The sequence below is a fragment of the Blastocystis hominis genome (assembly GCF_000151665.1).
Source record: "Blastocystis hominis, Singapore isolate B (sub-type 7) whole genome shotgun sequence assembly, scaffold_1".
NCBI classification, from domain to species: Eukaryota; class Bigyra; order Opalinata; family Blastocystidae; genus Blastocystis; species Blastocystis hominis.
The window spans coordinates 1,231,787-1,252,380 of record NW_013171816.1 but is presented as its reverse complement, the minus strand read 5'-3'; the positions used below and the strand labels follow the sequence as shown (position 1 = coordinate 1,252,380).

Sequence of the window (20,594 nt, the reverse complement as noted above, 5' to 3'; positions counted from 1 at the left end):
GAATCCGAATCGGACGAGGTCGAAGACAGCGTCAGAGAATCACCAGAGGACGAGAAGCCAACACCGGATGCGATGATCTGACTTCCATCTCCCAAGTTGGAAGGCAGAGGCAGACCAGCAATCCAATCCGCAGGCTTCAAATCCGATACGGTCACCACCACGAACTTCTCACTGGAGATGAAGTAAGCGTGCAGACCCTCCGCGAACGAAGCGCACAGGTGATAATCCAAGCTCGCCTCCAACACGTTCACGTCAGCGAAGTAGCCACCGCTCTCCACAGAGGACTCGACGGCAAACATGCCCGTGCTGCTAGAACAATTGTTACCAACAGCGAATGCGATGCTCTGCAGCATATTCACGCCGGCTCCGGCGATTCCAACTCTCTCCACAATGCCAGTATAGGTACCATGCGTGTCCAGATTCACGTAGAACAACGGCAGATCAATCTTACTAGGCTCCATGACGGACGCGTGGTAGTAGTTCAAAGTCACGTGGTCCAAAGAAGTGCTGAAGTTCGCGTAGAAGATCACGTACATCTTGTTGTTCTCAATACGGATGTTGGCATCCTCTCCATTGATCGTAACATAATCTCCGTCCTCACCCTCGTTGAACGCCGCAATGTTGATGGCGAGCGTGTTACTCGCTCCGTTCACGACATAGTTCGGAGTACAGGTGACACTTCTCGGCTGGACCGTCACAAGGATGTCCATTGGCAGGAACGAAGTTACGCTGTTGACGAACTTATAGCACATTCTGAATGCTCCCTGATCAGGCATCGTCAGCCACACCTTCTGATTCTCTTCCACCGTGAAGGTATTCTGCTCTTCGCACACGCCGTTGCGATAGATTCTCATCTGGTCGCCAGCAGAGATATGGAAGCCTTGCAGCTGCACATGGAGAGGCGTATCCACCATGATCGAGATGTTCATGGGCTTGACATACGCAATATCGACCGTCTTCAGTCCATACGCAGGCTCGTTCGGGAACTTCATGCACACGTTCTGCACTCCTTCTTTCTCGGGGATCGCGGGGATCAGGTCAACCGAATTCACCTCCAAGACCTTAAACGCAGAGTCTTCCAGCAATCCGCAATCTCCCTCGCTCAAGGCGATGCTGGAGTTCGAAATGCCGATTCCGGTCACCGTCACCGTCGTACTCGTTTGCGCAACCAGCAGTTGAGGAGTGATGCTGTCCAGCGATTTCACCATGAACGATACATCCAGCACCGACCAGCCTTCCTCATCCGATTCTTCCTCCAGGCGACGGTACAGAATGGACAAAGGAAGACGGTAGCACATGAACATGCGATCCGCTCCCTCCTCGAAGGTCACATTCCGCACAATACCGTTCACCACCTCCAGGCTGCTTGAAGCACTCTTGCACTGCTCGGCCAACGACTCCAGCGTAGAACTCTCCGTAGCCTTCACGAATCGCACGAACGTGTAGGCAGGAATCGAACCGATCAGCTCCAGATCCTTCGACGTCGTCACCACGATCGAGCGGGCGTCTCCAGTCGTGAAGCGAATATCCGTCACGTTGTACATGTCGAAGTGACTGTTCGGCACCAGTCTAGGAGCGCCCTCTCCGAAGTCGAAGCACACCGCAAGGTTCATTCCGTGTCCAGGGAACAACGTCGCAACAGGCTCACACAGAGAGACAGACGCGGAGGCAACCACATTGCTGCAGTCGTCGTCAGTCACGATCGTGATACTACCGTTCAGCACGGGGGCGAAGCCATGGATGCGCAGCATGCTCACGCGAATGTACTCGAACGACGGCTCGTAATTGTCCAAGAACACCAAGCGGAAGTGCGTGCCCTGACGAGAGAACGCCGGCGACTCGCTCCAGCCCAACGCATTCGCCTTGGTCCACGAGGCCAAAAGAGCAGGCTCGCTCTCCGAATCGCTATCGTCAACGAAATAGAACTCCAGATTCTTCGGCGAAGCAGGACCCGCAGCAGCATACAAATCGATCTGCGTCAGCACGTAGGGAGATCTCAGATAGATGTCCATCGTCTCGTGATCATTGCCATCGAAGCTGATGGCCGTACGAGGATCACCGTCGAAGAGCACGTTGTAGGAAGCGCCAGCAGGGTAGGTCTGCGAGAAATCGACCTTCTCAATGCTGTTCTGCGCAAAGCCAGGATTCGCGGTCAAATCCTCAGAGAAGCCGCACGTGTCGTAGCCAAGACCCACGCCGCTCAACTCCAGAGTCACAGAACCCTCGCGAGGATTCGCGTCCAACAAGGTCACATTCTCCACACCGCGGGCCTGGAACGTCAGATTCGAGAACGCGTAGTAGGCGGAATAGTTGCCGAACGAGGCGCACAAGATCACTTCAGGATGGGTCTTCGTCACCGTCACAATGGTATTCGTAGCGCCATCGAAGTCCTCCGTGTAGCGGTCCTCGTCGGAGCCGTCACACACAACACCCAGATAGGCCTTGCCCATCATGTCCACACCCATGCCCTCAATCACAGCGTTGGTAGCCACGTCACGTGTAAAGATGCGAGGCTGCATGTTGAAGATGCTGTACACCGACAGTTTCTGGTTCGAATACTCCACCCAGTTGAGAATACCCGCGAACTTCATACACAAGTTCGCACTCAAGAACGGCTGGGTAAACGTGAACGTGGTGATCAGCGTATCGTTCACCTTTCGCACCTCCTTCTCCTCTGTTCCAGGAGCCGCATGAGCGCAGCCATCGAGAGACCACATCATCCGGTCGCCCGGATACACATTGTCTTCCTTGATCTCATAGGTCTCCGTCTGGCCAACCACCGAGAAGTGGTGCTTCTTGGAAGCGAAGTCGATGACGTTGCGGTCATTCATCACCTCCAGACTAAAGTCCACCAGCTTGTAGTAGTTCGTAGCTTGAGGCATGTAGCACAAGTAGAACACGTCAATCTTGGTGAACAGCACGTTCGCGATCTGCTGATTACCCATCAGATAGGTGGGATAGCCTTCGCTATCGCAAGGCACGTCCAAAGGCACGAATCGGATCGCATCCTGAGGCTTCGAGCCATAGGCGGACACAGTCACATAACTGTACGTGTTGAGAGGAATAACACTGGGCTGCATCGATCGAATCAGAACCACCTCCAGCACCTTGTTGGAGTATTCCATCGCGGTCGCCGACGGGTAGCGCAGGCACACGTAGAGCGTCGAAAGGTCCTCTTCTGTACCGAACATCACATCTGTCAGTCCGTAGATGTTCGGCTCACCAACCAGTCCCAGATAGAACGAAGAGCTGCCGTTCGCCAGAGCGACAGGGTTCTGGCAATCCATCGACTGACTGAATACAACCTCCACCGCTCCGTTCAGAACCTCTCCGCCCATGAACTTGCCGTTGAATACAATGGTATTGTTCACGTTGCCCACGATGCGAGAAGGAATCAGGCTGTTCAGCGCAGGAGCCACCACCGTGTACGTCTTGTCGCCGATCTCCACATAGGGTTCGTAGAAGCTGTACTGGTAGCACATCTTCAGAGTTGTCTGCACAGTGAACAGCATCATGGCGTAGAAGCGTCCCTCCTCATCCTTCGCAACCTGCGCGGTCGAGCCGGCAGCAGCGCACTGGCCGCACGTGCTCGACGAAGAGATCATGCAGAGTCGATCACTCTCCGTCAAACCAACTCCCTGCAACGAAATCTTCGCCTGCAGATTGTAAGGAACCTCATCCAGCTCGATCGGGAACACCTCCACCACACTCACAGTGGTGTTCAGCATTCTCACATCCAGACCGCCGAATCGGTAGCACACCTTCAGATTCACACCTCTCACAGGGAATGTCTCCGTGGACACGCCGTACTCGTTATGGATCTTTTGGATCGGCATGTACGTGGCATTGACGCAGTTGCCAGCAGTGAAAGCAATCTCGTCGTTCTCAGACACTCCGTTGCCGATCACAGTAAACGTGTTCGGGTAGTTGTTGATGAACTTGGTGCTGCTCAACGTCACCTCGCCAGCCTCCACGATCGTGAAGGACGGAACCATCGTCTCATGGAAGGCAAGACCATCAAACATGTAGCACAGCTTGTATCTGCCCTCGGGAGCAGAGAATCGCATCTCCGCTCTCGCGTCCTGCACGCTGAACACGTTCGCAGATCCCTCCGACACGGTGACGCAGTCCGTGGACTCACTCACAAACGCAATCTTGTCGCTATCCGAAATGCCAAATCCAGATAACTTCACAGTGCGCAAACCACCCGAAGGAATGTTATGCAGGTTCGTGGCTGCAGTGATGCCAACCGCGCGCATGTTAAAGTTGTATACAGATTCCCAAACGTTCTCGGTCTCCTCCTCCTCCTCCTTCTGTTGGCAAAGACCGTACTCTCCCACCTCGGTAATGTTCACCACTCCAGTACGAGTGCAAGAGTAAATCGTACTCTCGTATCCAGCGAGACTGCAGTCCAGTTCGCCAGCAGAAGTGTACTTCACCCACTTCACATTAATCGCGGGAGACGTAGTGTCTTCGCACGACGTACCAATGAAGGCAACCTCGCTCAGGATAATGAATGTCGTCTGGCTGTCAACAATGCGCATGCGCACATAGCGACCGTTCAAAGAGAACGACGTCATGTTGTACCATCCCACTCTCGAATTCACAATCTCCATCCGAGCCTCAAAGGTCCAGGCCTTGTCATTCGTGGTCAAAACGTCGCTCGTCTCCAGAATTAAGTAGCGAGGATCCGTGTCAATGCCCAGCAGGTACATATCGATCTCAGAAACATGGAAGCATTCGCCGAAGTCAAACACGATCCACTGATTCTTCGGGTCAATCGGACGGTTGTCACACAACGGGTTCGTCTCGATGTTACCACCGAACACGAGAGACGTCGTCACCACACCATCCACAACCAAGGCCGACTCACCAGCGAAGATCGAACTCACCATATCGCAAGAATTGCTCACATCCGGAGTGGTATAATTGTATGTGCAGTACTCCGGATACGAAGGAGTAATATACTGGTAGTTGATGCGCGTCTCCTTACCAGCAAGGACAGTGATCGAGTTACCGAAGTCCAACACGGTCAAGAACGGAAGACCCGAGAACTTGAAGCCCTGTCCGCTGTAGTCCACGCACACGTACAGGTTCGTGTAGGCCTCGTTGAACGTGATGCTCACCACATCCTGGCAAACGCCCGTCGCCTCGGTCGAAGCATCGCAAATCTTCAGCGAGTTAATGTAGCTCACATCCGTGCAGCTGGTATCGGCGGAGAATCCAAATCTGCTGTTGGCAGGAGTGTCGATCAGGATCAGATCCAGATTTGACTCGATCGTGGTCAGCAGCGTCTTGTTGGCCGCAGGCTGGACCGACTGCAAACCACCCACACGCACCTTGATGTTGTTGAAAGCTCCCATGTAGGATCCGTAAGAAGCGATCGCAATCACCTTGTCCTCCGTAGTGGGCAGCACGAACTCCAGCTCCATGAGAGAAGCGGTGTAGCGGGCCACTTCCTGCTCGTTGAAGTTCTGGAAGCTAATATCCACAACAGCGACCGCACTACTGTAGTGAGGATTGATCTTGGTGAACTGAAGAGCGGAATGATAGCTATCCTCCGCGTCCAGGATGTAGTAGCAAGCATTCTCGATTGGATGGTAGTCATCCACCCACTCGATATGGTTATTCACGGTATCATAGTACTGGAAATACATGCACACTTCTCCGGAGTTCTTCACATCCTTGAACGAGCATGTCACAGGCACCACGCCAGTCATCTCCTCAGGTCGCGTCTCGCAGTCATAAGCGTTGCCCTGCGCGTCCATGAAGAAGAAGCGCATCTCCTGAATGTTCGTACTACCTTGGACATTGAACGTCTGCTCGCTCTTCGGGAACATGTTCCACTTGGATACCGCAGCCGCACTCATTACCACACGGTTCACGCGAATCGCATAACCAGTCGCAATTTCCTGGTTGGAGGCATCAGCGGGCAAGTACAGAACATTCAACTTGGCAAACTCGCAGCCTGCAGGCAGAGTGGGGGCAGTGAGTCTCTCGATCACGTAACCGGTCGTGTAGGCAATATCAAGAACCATCGGCTCGATTCCAGAGCACACCTTCTCGTCCGCAACCAATTTCAGCTTGTCATTCACGCTAAAGCCGCTTCCCCGAAGACCGATGTTCTTTACCGAAACGCCTTCAGGAACATTCGTCAAGTCGATGCTCTCAATGTGCAGCACGTCCAGAGACAGACCCGTCGAGATCAGAGAACCCGATCCAATTCTGTAGTACACCGCCAGAGAATTCAGACTCGGGATATATTCAGAGATCTTCAGATATGCCGTATGCGATGCCATGATCTGGCCCACAAGATACTTCTGGTCTATAGAGCTGGATGCATACTGCTTCAGACAGCTGGAATCATCCGGGTCACAGAGAATAATTGTGTCTTTATTCGCTTCCTGGATCTCTTCCTCCGTGCTTAGCGTGTACGAAAGGGTGGCGTAATCCGTCACCAATCTCGGAGCGATCGCGGTGATATTAATCACGCTGATGGTGCCAAATGCTTGAGTGAGAGCACTGCAACTATAGCCCTCCAAGTCTCGGTAATGATAAGTCACCGTATGCGCTCCAGTATGCGAAAGCTTCACAGACGCAGTAGCCGATTTGCCGTCGCTCTCGATTGTCAGCGAAGTGTTGAAACTGTGCTCCTGATGCGTGATCTCGACTGTCTCACTAGGATCAAACAGATTGGACTCCAACTTCAGAAGATGGTCATGGTTGACATACATCTTTGGAGTGGCCAAAGTGGGAATGTCTCGCACATAAATAACCACATCCTCCATGAACGCCTCCGTCTCCAATTCCGCAAATTTGACCATTACACCCACCTTATCACTCTCAACCAAACTGTAATCCGCACTGTACAAGTAGCACTCCGTGGCACTCTCACAGTACATGTTCTCCTCGATGACATTCTTCGTCTCATAATCCACAAAGTTGATCTTTTCAACAGTTCCGTGGGCTTCGAAGTTCACGGTACGCTTGCAGTCGCCATCGGCAATTCTGAACATGTCAATGCTCTTGTCGTTCAAGCCATATACCGACAGCGTAACGGTATTCACAGGCACAAACAAAGTGGTTCCGTCAAAGCGTACACAGAGATGAGCGTCCTCGGACAGATAAGGCTTCACACCCTCATTCCAGCTGCAAGCGCCGCCCGAGCAAATCGTTGTCAAAGACACCGCGCCCGAGCAATCTGCATCTAACGACCAGAAGGCTTCGGAGTTGTCCGTAATGCTATCCACGCCACTCAAAATAATAGGGGCACCTCGAGCAGCCTTCATGTTGATGGGCTGAATGTTCAGGAACTTCACCGTCACATCAACTTCCACTATTCCGCTAGGCTCAACCTGATAGCAGAGAATATAAGTCGGATTGCTCGGCAAGGACACATTGTAGTACACACTGGCATGGACATAACCATACTGATCTCCCTTTCTCGCTTCCACATACGATGAACCGTCCGTCGAACTTGGCACGGTATCAGGAGTACAACTCTGGCCAGTAGGCAGGATGTAGCCCATCGCATTCTCCACGATTCCAACATGGCCATAAAGATCAAGGCTCACACGGGCCTCGACACTATTGCCACTCGTTGACGAGAGAGGAATCAAATAGGCTTCCCGGTCCGTGCTTCTCACAGTGTTGCTTTCGGGAATGTGCAGCACCTCAGACGGGTAGGACATCCAGTTGTTCTCGCCGTAACTGAAACAGATGCAGCTCTGCGCTGCGAACTGCTCCACGTTCAGCACCTCCTCGAGATAGTAAAGCATGCTGTTGTCCGGATCTGCAACAATGCTATACGCAGTGCTGACAGACTCGCAGTTCTGGGAGTTCTGGCAGTTGCTCTCAGTCGGCAAGAAAGCAATCTTATCACCACTCTGCAAGTAGTAACCGCGAACTTCAAGATTGTTCTTCTTCTGAGTATCACTTCCAGGAATCTCTCGGTTCTTCAGCCAATAAAGCACATCCACGTTCACGAACTGGGATACAGTACGCGTCAAGCTAGCCTCGTTTCGATAATCAGCATAGTCGCATCCATTTTCATCCTCGCACTGATACTCCACAACGATCCACCACAAGCCAGGACTCGGCAAGGTATAATGAGCCATGTGCCCGTTGTACAACTCCTCCCGGCTGGATTCCTGACCAAGATCATTGCGCCACCAGATATGGCTGATCTTGTCAATATCATCACCCGATACGCTAATGATGAAAGGCTTATTCACCACTAAACGATCCACACCTTCAATCGTCAATGTGATGTTTCCATACACATCTACAAGAAGGTCTTCGAGAGGCAGAGCTTCGAACGGCGCAGACGGGTCGAATTTCAAGCAAGTCTGCAACTCGCCACTTTGCTTAAAGACCATCGAGGTGATTTCAGACAATGGATCTCCCAATCCCTCCAAGTCCTCGCACTTCATTCCAGTATTGTCAAGAGGATACCACTTCGCATACACAATGCCAGGAGGATTGAATGGATTAATCAGCGTCACTCCAGAGAAATAATAACGGATGCCATAGAACGGTCTCCAGACTGGAGGATCGAAGGATGCGGAGTACACGTACAACGTAGCACCCGTGTAAACAGGAGCCAAGTCAGCATAACGCGCGCACACCTTCAACGCATCGGGATATCCCTGAGTGAATCTGAACTGAACCGCAGAGGACTTGGTTATCGTCACTTCATTGGTGACGTCACTACCCACACCATTTTCGCAAGACTCCGAAGGAGCCAGGAAGATCGTGATCAGGGTAATATCGTCCACAGACACGTCCACGTCCACATTGATCGTCTTCTTGGTGTTCGTGAACAACTTCAGCGAGCCGGAGGAAGTAATGGTCATCTCCTTCACATCCACAACAAGATTGTTGTACAAGTAGCCTCGAGAAGCTCCAGGAGAAATCAGGCACAGCTTGAACTTGCCAACTCTCGGGAAAGGAATCTCCACATCCAACTCCATGTTCTCCGTCAGCGGAATCGCCTCCGCTCCTTCCTCGTCGCAGCTATTCTCCACAAACTTCACCATGCTATCAGGCACCACGTAGCCCTCAATGTAGATGGTGCTGTTCAAAGCGCCCGCCAGAGGCAGTCCAGCGGCGAACGTATCCACGGACAGGTAGGTCACATCCACAACATTCAACGCTCCCAGACTCACGAAGTGCTCTCCGTTATTGCTCAAGCACAGCTCCAGCGAAGCAGTCTCGTTGAACGACATCGTGAACGAGAACTCGCTGGACAGCGCAGAGTTGTACTCGATCTCCGTCAGCTCGTCGCTGCACGAAGCGCCCAAGTAGAGAGAAGAGCCAGGAGGAATGACGTTGGTAGAAACAGAGATGGGCTCCGCCTCCTTCACACGAAGCACGGAAGGCGTGATGGGACCCGTTTGGATGATGTAAACGCTCATGTCCTTCACCTGAGTGTACACCGAACGTCCATTGAACTTGTAGCAGACGACAAAGGCCTGGTCCAGAGCAGTCGTCCAGTCTGCCTCGAACACCAGCTGATTGTTACTGCTCTTGATTTCGAAGGGTCCGTTCCGGATCGAGTTCGTGCAGAAGTCCTTGGCGAACATGATCATATCACCGTTCACCAGACCCTTTCCACGGACAGGAACGGTCACGTGCTGACCAACGACTCCTATGGACATGTCCAACTCTTCGAGATCCATCATATGGACGATCGTGTTCTCGATCACACGAGGCGAACTCTTCTTATCCCAGCGCAGGCACACGTAGTACTCCAGGCTCGTCACATCCTCGATCAAGAAATAGAAGGTGTTCTGGTTGAACGTAGAGTAGTCGATCACAGAAGTGTCGCACGAAGAAGAGGGCGACAACAGCAAACTGATGTCGTTCTCGTTAGACTGGGGGTAATTGCCCATCAATGTAATCTCCAGAACGTCGCCGCGGGTCGCGAAGTACTGATTCGAATCCGTGTACACGTTCACGGGATGAATCGTCACCATCTGAAGGTTGGCATACGCATCGTAAAGAGAGAACTTATAGCACAGTACCAAGGGCTGCTCGTACGACAAAAGCTCATTGGAGAACACCACACGGAACTGCTCTCCCTCAAAGCCTTCGCCGTCGTCAACATCCTCCTCCGCACTCCACGAGGCGTACACTGGCGCACCTTCCGTGCAATGGGTAGAAAGAACAATCGAATCCGTGCTGTTCATGTTCAAGCCAGTCGCGCGGAAGCGGTAAGGATACTCCGTCACCACGCTGTTCTCCGTGAAGTCCATTGAAACCATGAGGACATCCAGGTTGTCCACAAAAATGAGACTAGCGTTGTTCGGAGCATCGTTGTAGTACTTGTAATACACGTGCACCACAGGTGTAGTAAACACATAGCCAGCGGTATCAATGTACACACGGGAGCCATCACGAATCACATCAAGCGTAAGATCGCTGTCGCTCTCTCCCTCCTCCTGAGATCGCATAATGACCTGGTCACCCTCGTCGACACCGTTGCCCTCGATCTCCAGCTGGCTTCCAGCGATGAAATAGCCAGGCGCGTTCGTAAACACAATCACGCCCGTATAATTCTGAATCTGAAGCTCGACGTGCGTGTTAACGAACTCTCCTCCGTTCACATTTTCCCATTTGTAGTACAGCGAGTAGTCTCCGGCTGTGCGCAGCTCTCCCAACTCCAAGAACAACTCGTCGTCCAGCTTTATGATATCGAAGACATCCTCCAAGCAGTTGCTCGCGTTCTCCGTCTCGCAGAGCTTCACCTGGTCGTCTCCCTCGATGACGCCGAACGAGTTCTCGATCTTCACGTTATTGTAGGTCATTCCAACCAAGAAGCGAGTACGCGACAGTGTGCCGAACGTGTACACCGTGACCTTCATCATCATAGAGTCATTCAAGTTCTTTTTCAGAGGAATCTCCGTTCCCAATTCAAGAGCGAACATATACAGCTGCTCTTCTTCTCCGTGAGAGGTGAAAGCAATATTGGCAACTCCCTTGTTCGCAATGCTGTAGCCGAGATCAGGATACGTGTTGGACGCCTGAGTCATAACAACAGTCGTATCGTTCAAAATGTTGCCAGTGACATACACGTCACCCTCGGACTCATACAAGAACCGACCCTCGAGGTTCAAAGCATACGGCTCGTGTGTGGTCCAGAAAGCAACCGGGTTCGAAACCTTCACCTCGCTAAGATGCATCTCCAATTGCTGGGGCTCGTAGATATCCTCAGATCCATACTGCACGCACAAACGCATTCCATCGTACTTGCTCTCGTACGGGATGTCGAACAAGATCGTCACGCTATTATTAGAGACTGCAAATGGTCCGAAAATATCATCCGGATTGGTCTCAGAGCACGATTTACCAACAGTGGCAAACTTAATGCTTGTAGGCACATACTCTCCAGCATTCAGATACAAAGTCTTGCTGTATCCCGAAATCGCATAGTTATTATATCCCTCCGACTCCACTTGCGTGTTACGGATCATAAAGGAGATATCATAACTAATGAAATCGTTGTAGCCATTAGGAGCATCGGTCTGAGCGTAGCACAGGTGGTACGTCTGCGAAATATCCGCGACCGTGAAGCGCTCCAGCAGACCCGAGCACTCATCCATGCGAACCTCCTCCAACACTGCATTGGTCGACGGATCGATCATGGCAGAAGAAGTCGAGCAGTCCATACCCAGAGGGACAAACTTCGCCTTCACCGTGTTGCTGAACTCTCCATTGTTCACGAAAATCTCAATGCCAGTGAAATAGGTATACTTGTAGAACTCGCTCGACGGGTCCTCCGCAAACGTGTCCACAATCTCCAGTTTCCAAGTATTACTCGTGCCATGGAAGCCAGTCGTATCCGACTTCATCGCCTGGTTTTGCTCGTTGAATTGCGTCTCCCAGCTAAACGCAAGCACGTACTTCTCGCTCTCCATACGGTACATATTCATTCTGCGCGGAGACAGCTCACTACGAGGAGCATGCACATGCATGGCAGTAATGGCGATGTGCTCAGTGTAGCGGAAGATGATCTCCAGAGGACGATCGATTTCGGATTGGATTCCGTACTGCGTTTCGCCCAAGGCCTTTTTCAACTCGCTTTCCAGCAGTTTCTCGTCGTTCGACTCGATCGACACGTTATTCTTGAACGCTTCGTCGTCGGTTATGCACTCCTCGTCACACTTGTTGGCCACATCCACTCCATCCAGAATCACGTTCGCAATCATGCTATTGCCTTCCACAACCACGTTGTTCGTCAAGCTGGTCGGACCCCGCACCGTCAAGCCATATTCGGAATACAGCTTCCAGCGACCCAGACGGGAGAAGTAGTAGCACATCACCACCTTTGTGGCAGGAGTACAGGTCAGCTTGGCTTTGGTGGTCTCCAAGAGCTCCACGCTGCCGCACACTCCCATGTCGTTGTCACAACTCGAACTCTCCGGAATGAACTTCACCCTGTCTCCCTCATCTCCGCTGTTGAACACCGTGTCCACCTCTTTACCGGCCATGATGGCGTAATTGGTTCCGCTTCTCCAGCTACTGTACGCAGGAATATCGAACGTAGACACTCCGACCACATCCAGTCTGTACTCATCCAGCATCGTCCAAATGTCGTTGTCAGACTTCACGCACAGCTTCAGGTTGCGGTACAGGGCGTCGAACACGAAAGTCACATTCAGATGCTCGTCCAAAGTCTCGATCGAAGACGCCTGCACCGTAGGAGATGTGCACGATGTAGCCGAGGATCGCACCCACATCACCTGGTCTCCCATCTTCTGGCCCGCTCCACTGAACGACATTTCGTACGGCTCGTCCAAAACAGCAACATTCTCGCTATCGTACACCACGTCCAACACATCCACCATGATGTTCGAAAACAGAACCATTTCATTATAAGCAGAGAAGTAATAGCACATAGCCAGGTTCAAACCAGGCTCCGTGAAACGGAACACTCCCTGAGTACGGCGCGTACTGGGGATGTACGTCAGAGTCACGGGCTCTTGACCGTGAAGAGCCGATCCGCTCGACATGCACGAATACTCGGCCTGACCCATACGATCCACAAACTTCATCTTATCTCCAGATTGGATGTTGTGTCCATCCACAGAGAACAGATTGGCCGTGTTCTTGTAGACAGACAACTCCAGACGCAGAGGATCCTCCAGACGCACATTGTTGATCATCAGGATCGGAATTCTCACATTCATGTCCTCGTACTCCTGCTTTCCATCGAACAAGTAGCAGACCTTCAAGTACGCCGTATTCTCCACAGTCCGATGCAGGACGAATTTGCCGAGTCCGTTCTCGATTCGCGTCACCGCGATCTCATTGCCCGGATGGCTAGTGGTGGGGCAAGGCTCATTCTGATTCGCCAAATACACCTTCTCGGTTTCATTGTGACCCACTCCATGGCCTTCCACGCGATACGTCATTTGGCGACCACTCACATAGTACGGGTCAGATAAAGTGTCCATAATCTTGACACTCACCGACCTCTTGTACACCTTGAGCGTGATGCCCTCCAGCTCTTGAATCTCATCCACAGCATGCAACTTGTAGCAAACCTTCATTGTGGTTTCCGCCAACTGGGTGGTCAGCGTGATTTCCTTCGTCAGCACGACCTCGTTGGCCACAACATCCACTGTGGCGTCGCTGAGATCAAACCGCAAGGTCGAGTCCTCGCACTTGAAACGATTATCCACGAACCACACTTCGTCGTTCACGGTAATGCCCACTCCGTAGAACGACACCTGCTCCGGAAGCTCGTCCACAAACTCGGTAGGATGAATTGCTCGAATGCTGTACACCTCGAACAGAAGGCCAAAGTCGATGAAGGTCGTACTCAGTCCGAAGCGGTAGCACACCTTTCCAGAAGGAAGAGGATTCGTAAAGGTTATATTCAACTTTCCGTCCTTGTCAAGCGCGTACAGGGTAGCACCGCTGTCGTTTCCGTTGCAATCCTTATCAGAAGAAATGAATTTCACATGATCCGATTCCGTGATGCCTGCGCCGATGAACTGCAGCTCCTGAGTCTTGCCCACCATCGCCCAATTGGGAACCACCGCACGGACGTACGGCTCCACCACCTCCAAAATCACATGGGGATGCGGCAGGAAGCTGTCGACGGAGTTGATAAACTTGTAGCACAGACTGTAGTTGCCCACAACATCAAAGCCCGTCAGCTTGATATTGCCGTTTCGTCTCACTGTAAACTCGGGCGCCACATAGTCGCAACTGGAGCCGACAGGCACGAACTTCGCAACGTCTCCTTCCTCAATGCCCTTACCAACCAGCTTCGCCACGCGAGATGTATGCACCGCCAACTGGTTGCTTCCGCTGAAGCCACTCACATACTTCATCTCCATCGTGATATTGGGATACAGCACATATTCCTGATAGTTGGGATGCAGGAAGCACACACGCTTTCCGTCATACGAGCTGTTAAACGTATGGGTGAACTCCTGAGAGCAAACGGACACCTCAAACACCTCATCCACGTCCTCGCAGCTCTCGGACTCAGCGACATACTTCACAGCAAAGTGCGAGTCAAGATTGCACGGATGACCATACAGATTGATCTGGTAGATGGAAGTGTAAATCGCGTGACCATTGTTGCGCGTAAACTCCAGCTTCATCGCACGGCCAGAGAAGTTGATCTCTCTCTCGTTCACCGTTCCCAACTCCAGAGTGTTGTCGTAGTTATCGAAATAGGCCTCCGTGAAAATGCCCGTCTTGTTCATGGCAGAGAACACGTGCAGCTCCGTCAAGTCATCAGAATCCGTCTTCGTTTCGATTGTGAGTCGGGTCACATCGTAGCACGCTCCGAAATCCAGGATGATGAAGTTGCCGTTCGGTCCCAGCTGGTTGCTGCACTGGTTGGATCCCACGCCTCCGAAACGAACCGGGTTGTTGCTCTCGTCGCTGAAAATGTCGCTCAAGGTACCAGAGAAGAGATTGTTCGTGAACTGGCAATCCAGATCCACCCAGCTCTCCTGGAACTCCAGTCTATTGACATCGCAATCTCCATGCACGTTCGTGGCATTCACGAAGAAAGTGTACTCTCTGTCGGCCAAGATGGAAGCGGGAACAATGTTGCTCAAACCAATGAAAGGCAGACGGCGGATTGGCACCCAGATCGAGTTCACCGCGTAGCACAGGTGCACGTCCACAGGCAGCAGTCCCTCAAACACAATGTAGTCCTCGAACTTCATTTCCTCGTCCAACTCGGTGAAATACATCGTGCTGCCGCAAGCGTCCGCGTCCTCTTCAGGGCTGGTATTCACTCCAGCAGGAGCAATCGCCACTCTGTCTCCACTCTGCGCTCCAGTCACGTGCATCAGCAGATCGACACGGTTCACGATCTGATCCACATCCACCGTGATGAAGGACGAGCGGAACTGAATATTCATCGGAATGATATCTTCCAGATCCTCGAACTTGTAGCAGATAAACAGCTTCTCCTCCACAGTGGGAATCGTGATGCTCACATGCCAACTATTCTCCACATTGACGGGGTGCTCGCTCCAAGCAACAACGGAGCAGTCCGGATTGCGAGAAATAAGCACGCTATCGTTCGAGCTCAGACCCACTCCTGAGACCGGCAAAGTGTAGGTGTGATTAGCAACCACCGCGTTGTTCTCCGGAGCTTCAATTCTCACCATATAAGCGTTCAGCGTGAAGTAGGTATCTGCATAGCTCTCCTCTCCAGCGAACAGGTAGCACACCTTCAGCACATGGCTCGTTACGAAGCTGAGATAAACGTTGAACACCAGATCGGGATCTCTCTTCTCCACAACGAACACCGCTCCATCCTCGTCCGCGCAGCTCGAAACTCCAAGCTTCACCTTATCGCCGACTACCACGTCACGGCCACTGATCTTCACGCTGGTTGTCGTGTTGAACAGCAGAGGAACGTTCTCCACATCATCCACATAGCTAATCGAGTAGATCAGATCGAAGGTATGGTTAAACGAGTCAAACGAGTAGGACAGCATCGCACGATCGCAGGCACGAGCCACCTCGAGAGTGAACGCAGCGTCATCGACCGTGATCAGGTTGTTGCTCACAGTGAAAGGACCGATCGAGTAGGAAGGATCAGACACGCAATCGAAAGTCACCAAGTCTCCGTCATGCACGTTCACGCCGTCCACCTCAAAGGTCTTCTCCAGTCCATAGATCAAGGCGTGGGCACCTCCTTCCGTGGCTCTCACGTCCGTAATGTGATAGAGAGACACTCTGTTGTTGGTAACGAAGCAGCTCTCATCGAAGCAGAAGCAGATCGAGTAGTCGCCAACTCCAGGAATAGGAATCTCCGTCACGTAGACAGGAATGGATCGCTCCTCCACATAGTAGCGCGTCGTAGTGTTCATGTAGCACTCCTCCAGAGTGGTTACGAAACTAATCGAATCATTGTGACTAACATAGTCCTCAGGTCCAGTGATCGTGTAGATGTACTGCTCTTCCAGGAAAAGAGTAGGCGAGTAGTCCAGGGACACTGTAACAGCTCGCAACTGAAGACCCAAAGGAAGGATGCCAGCGCCTCCGGAGAACGCGTAGCAAAGACTGAACGTATTGTTACTCCAGCTCTCCGTGCTGGGAACCACCACATCCACTCTCGAAAGGTCTCCGGAGAAGAAATAGATCGCCTGGATCGGAGCCTTGCACGTTGGGTCATTACCACGCGCCAACAGCATGTAATCGTTCTCGCTCTGGCCGTAACCTTCAATCAAGTACGTCTTGGGAAGATCGAAGAAGATGGTTTCGTCGTCTCCGTACTCGGACGTGAACGAATCGATGGACTTCAGTTCAAGGAAAGCCTGGATGAAGTGGAACGGGCCCTGCTTGTACTGCCAGCACAACGCGAGCTCCTCACCGCGCGAGGAGCGTGTGAACGTCACGATATCGCTCACCTGCGAGTCCGAAATGCTGAACACAGAACGAATGCCATTTTCGATGAATCCCTCAGCGTCCGAGTCATCCGGTGCGCAACTTCCCAGACTCTTCTTCACCCACTTGTAGTGATCGTTTCCGCCCAGATAGTCTCCGCTGAATACGAACGTTTGCTGCAATCCCACAACGGCATTGTTGTCCTCCCTTCCCGTTGTCACATTCACAGTGATCAGCTTGTAAACCGTGTCATAACGAGTCCACAGCTCACTTCCCATCTTGTAGCAGATGACAATTCCCTCGTTAAAGAAGCTCTTTTCTTCCACAGTGATAGTGAACATCTTATTCTGCACATGGACTATGTCGTTGGGATTGACCATGTTGCAATCGGACGACCACGCTGGAATGAACGAGGCAGTGTCGCTGTTCGAGACATGCGTACCCGTCGCCACGAACGTCGTGGGCTCCATGTACACGATTCGGTTGTCCATATCATACAACGGAGTCACAATAGGCGGCTGGGCAATCGTTAACACCCAGCGGACATCATCATTAAATACTCTCACGATCATATTGTATCTCGAACTGAGCACATATGCGTAAACCAGCTCCTCCTGCTCTTCTTCAAACGTATGCTCCATAGGCAGGTCCGAAAGGGTATGCATGAAGATAGACTGATCGGGCACAGAGGATGTGTTGTACACACTATCCAGACTGAAGAACAGCACGTCCTCGTCGCGATTCAAACCGATACCGTCCACATTCAAACTCTTGGGCTGACCCACCACAAACATGTCGGGCAATCCGTGATCCACCGTCACGTTGTTGACCACCAACATGTTAAAAGTGAACGGATAGAGATGATACTCGTCATCCTCTCCATGCTTATAGCAGACGGAGTAAGCATCCCAATAAATCTCGGAATGGGCCTTCACATACACCGTAGCGCCGCCATCCCGCTGAGCCTTCACTTCCTTAAACTTCTTCGGCACTGGATCCTGGAAAATGTTGAATGCGTACTCCTCCTTGCACTCGTTCTTATCGGCCTCGATAAACATGATGTAGCCAGGACCAAACTCCTTCTTGTAGCCCAAAATCTCGAGATCGATTTGCTCAGGATAAAGTCCACGAAGCAGATCGGGGTGCTCGGGCAGCAGCAGCTTATTTATGGCGCTCGTCATTGTCACCACAGAGAGAGTGCCGGCCATCATCCGCTGCTCACGCGAAGGCTGGTAGCAAACGTTGTACGTATTGATCGCATCGTCCGATGTATTGTAGTAGTAAATACGATCCAGCGTAAAGCCAGTGTAGGTAGCATTGAATCCGTCCTCCTCCTCCATGCAATCTCCCGTGGAAATATACACCAAATCGTACTCATGACGACCAAAACCGGGCACCTTCGGGTTCTCCGGCGATCCCACAATAATGTCCTTCAAATCTCCAGACACGATATGCATTGTGCCAAGCACAGGAATATCCGTAACCATAATCGTGTAGTCGTCACTCATGGGACGGATCTGCGACTCATCGCTACCCTCCACGATGCATCCCTTGAAGAACGAGGGAGCCGAATTGATGAGGAAAGCAAAATCGATGTAACCTCTCTGCGTCTCGCTATCGATCTGCACCGGCACTTGGTACACCGGTCCCTCAGCACTCTCGGTAGAATTCTGAGAGTAAACGACGAGAGGCGCTCCCTGCGTTAAGCAAGAGGCGGCCTCCGGAACGAATTTGATGCTCGTCGTCGCGGGATTGGCCACATCGATATAGATCTTCTTTCGCTGCTCCACGATGGCTTTACGGCTAGAATAGAACTCGGGGTAATCTTCGGGAGACACATCCAGCACCTCCATGAAGTATTCGCTGTATGCCTGCCATTCCTCGTGTCCAAACCGATAGCACAAATGATAACGGTCATGCTCGCCCATAGTCTTCTCCGTGAAGGTCACCTTGAAGTACGGCACCTCTTCGTCCGCTACCACAGTTCCAGTAACAATGCGGGATTCGTCAGTGCTGTTGCAATCCGCGTCACCTCTGACGTACTTCACCTCATCATTGGATCGAATACCCGATCCACTGAGGTAGACCAGCTTCTCCGAATTGATAAAGGCGCGAGTAGCAGAAGGACTCGAGCTCAGAGACGAGATCGCGTGGATCATCAGCTTATACGGGTAGGCGATGCCCGTTCCTTCGTCAACAAAGTAATAGCACATCGACCAGAAGTTGTCATTCGAGTGAACATTGAACATCACCTTCGCGGTCTGCTCGCTGTTGATCGTGAAGCATCGATCGCCAGTGCAAGTGGGCTGGCATCCCTGGTCCGAAGGAATGTAGGTGAAGCTGTCGTTCGCCGACACACCAACAGATCGCGAAAAGTCAAACGTCTTCTGCTGGTTCATGACGATGGACATCACACTTCCACTCGACACCTCGGGCTCTACGATGTGAGCAATGATCACATGGATGTTGGAGAAATAGAGCTTGTTTGAGTCGGTGTCTCGGTCCCAATAATTGCTGAACTGGTAGCACAGGCCATGGAATCCAAGATGCGTCAAACTCGAGTCTGTAGTGAACGTAAAAGTCAGGTTGCCGCCCTTCTTGTAGTGCGTGTCAAACGTAAGGTCGTTATCAGCGTCCGACATACAAGCATCATGATCCGGAGCAAACGCAAGAATGTCGCTCTTAACGCAGTTGTTGCACATGAGAGTGAAATCCTTGGAATAGTTGGCCACAACACGATAGTCCGCGCCCGTGCTAGCCTTCAAACCGAGCAGCTGGACCACGGTCAGCGAATACTCATCAAAGCGGTAGAAGTCCTCGTGCTCGAACTGGTAGCACAGCAGACCGTAGGAAGGCATCTCTCCATTATCGTTGATCACGAAATCAAAGTCGTCATCGCCACCATCGCCACCGCTCCGTTGCGAGAAAACGGGACGAGGCGCACTGCAGTCTTCTTCGGGACTCACGAATTTGATCGCGTTCAATCCCGTTGAAGTGTAAGAAGAAGGCACAAGCGTCTCTGCGCGAGCATACTTGTTGTGGTAGATCACAGCAAGAGCATTGGCAGTCGTGTTCTGATTCTGCTCAATAAACTCAAACAGCAGGAGCTGAAGCACACTCAGATGATACTCGGGATAGCTCACCAGCACAGAATCGAACCAGTAGCACATCTTCAGCGTCTTCTGCGCAAAGTCGCTGGACACGGTGACGGACAGCGTGTCAGTCATATTGCGGAAAGGAGTAGGAGCGACAGCACTCGAGGAATAGCTCGCACAGTCCTCGGACTCCAATATCCACATGATGCGCTCGCTCTTACTATCGCCGCTGCCCACCTTGAATCTGAATCCCTTCTCCTTATCGGCGACGATCAGATCGCTCGCAACACCTTCCGTCAGAGCAGAGAACTCATACACTCCCTTCACATACACGCGCACACGGTACTCGTAATCGATGTTCAAGCCATAGTGATAGAATTCCTCGTCGCCAAACTTAATGCAAGCGTAGTAATCTTCGCCCTGCGTGGAGGTGGTGAAGTTCACAGGCAACTCCGACCAGTACAGCGCACGGTCGTACGTCTCGTCCACGCGGCTCAACTGGGTAAAGACTAACGGCTCGCTCAGCAACAAGTTCTGATTCGAGCAGCTCTGGTCTTCGCTGTTGGTGAAGAAGACCGTGTAGGGAACATCGTAGGCAGTCGTGAAACTGATCACATCCGCATTTCGCAT

General features: G+C 51.9%; 1 protein-coding gene across 1 annotated transcript in view; it reads right to left on the bottom strand.

Moving 5' to 3' along the window:
* Nucleotides 1-20,594, bottom strand: part of GSBLH_T00001040001 (uncharacterized protein) — a gene marked incomplete at its 5' end in the record, with an annotated part of 37,750 nt that extends 17,156 nt beyond the window's left edge. The window contains one exon of the mRNA XM_013039364.1: nucleotides 1-20,594. This exon is cut by the window's left edge and continues 17,156 nt beyond it. Coding sequence (XP_012894818.1) covers nucleotides 1-20,594 — 20,594 coding nt within the window.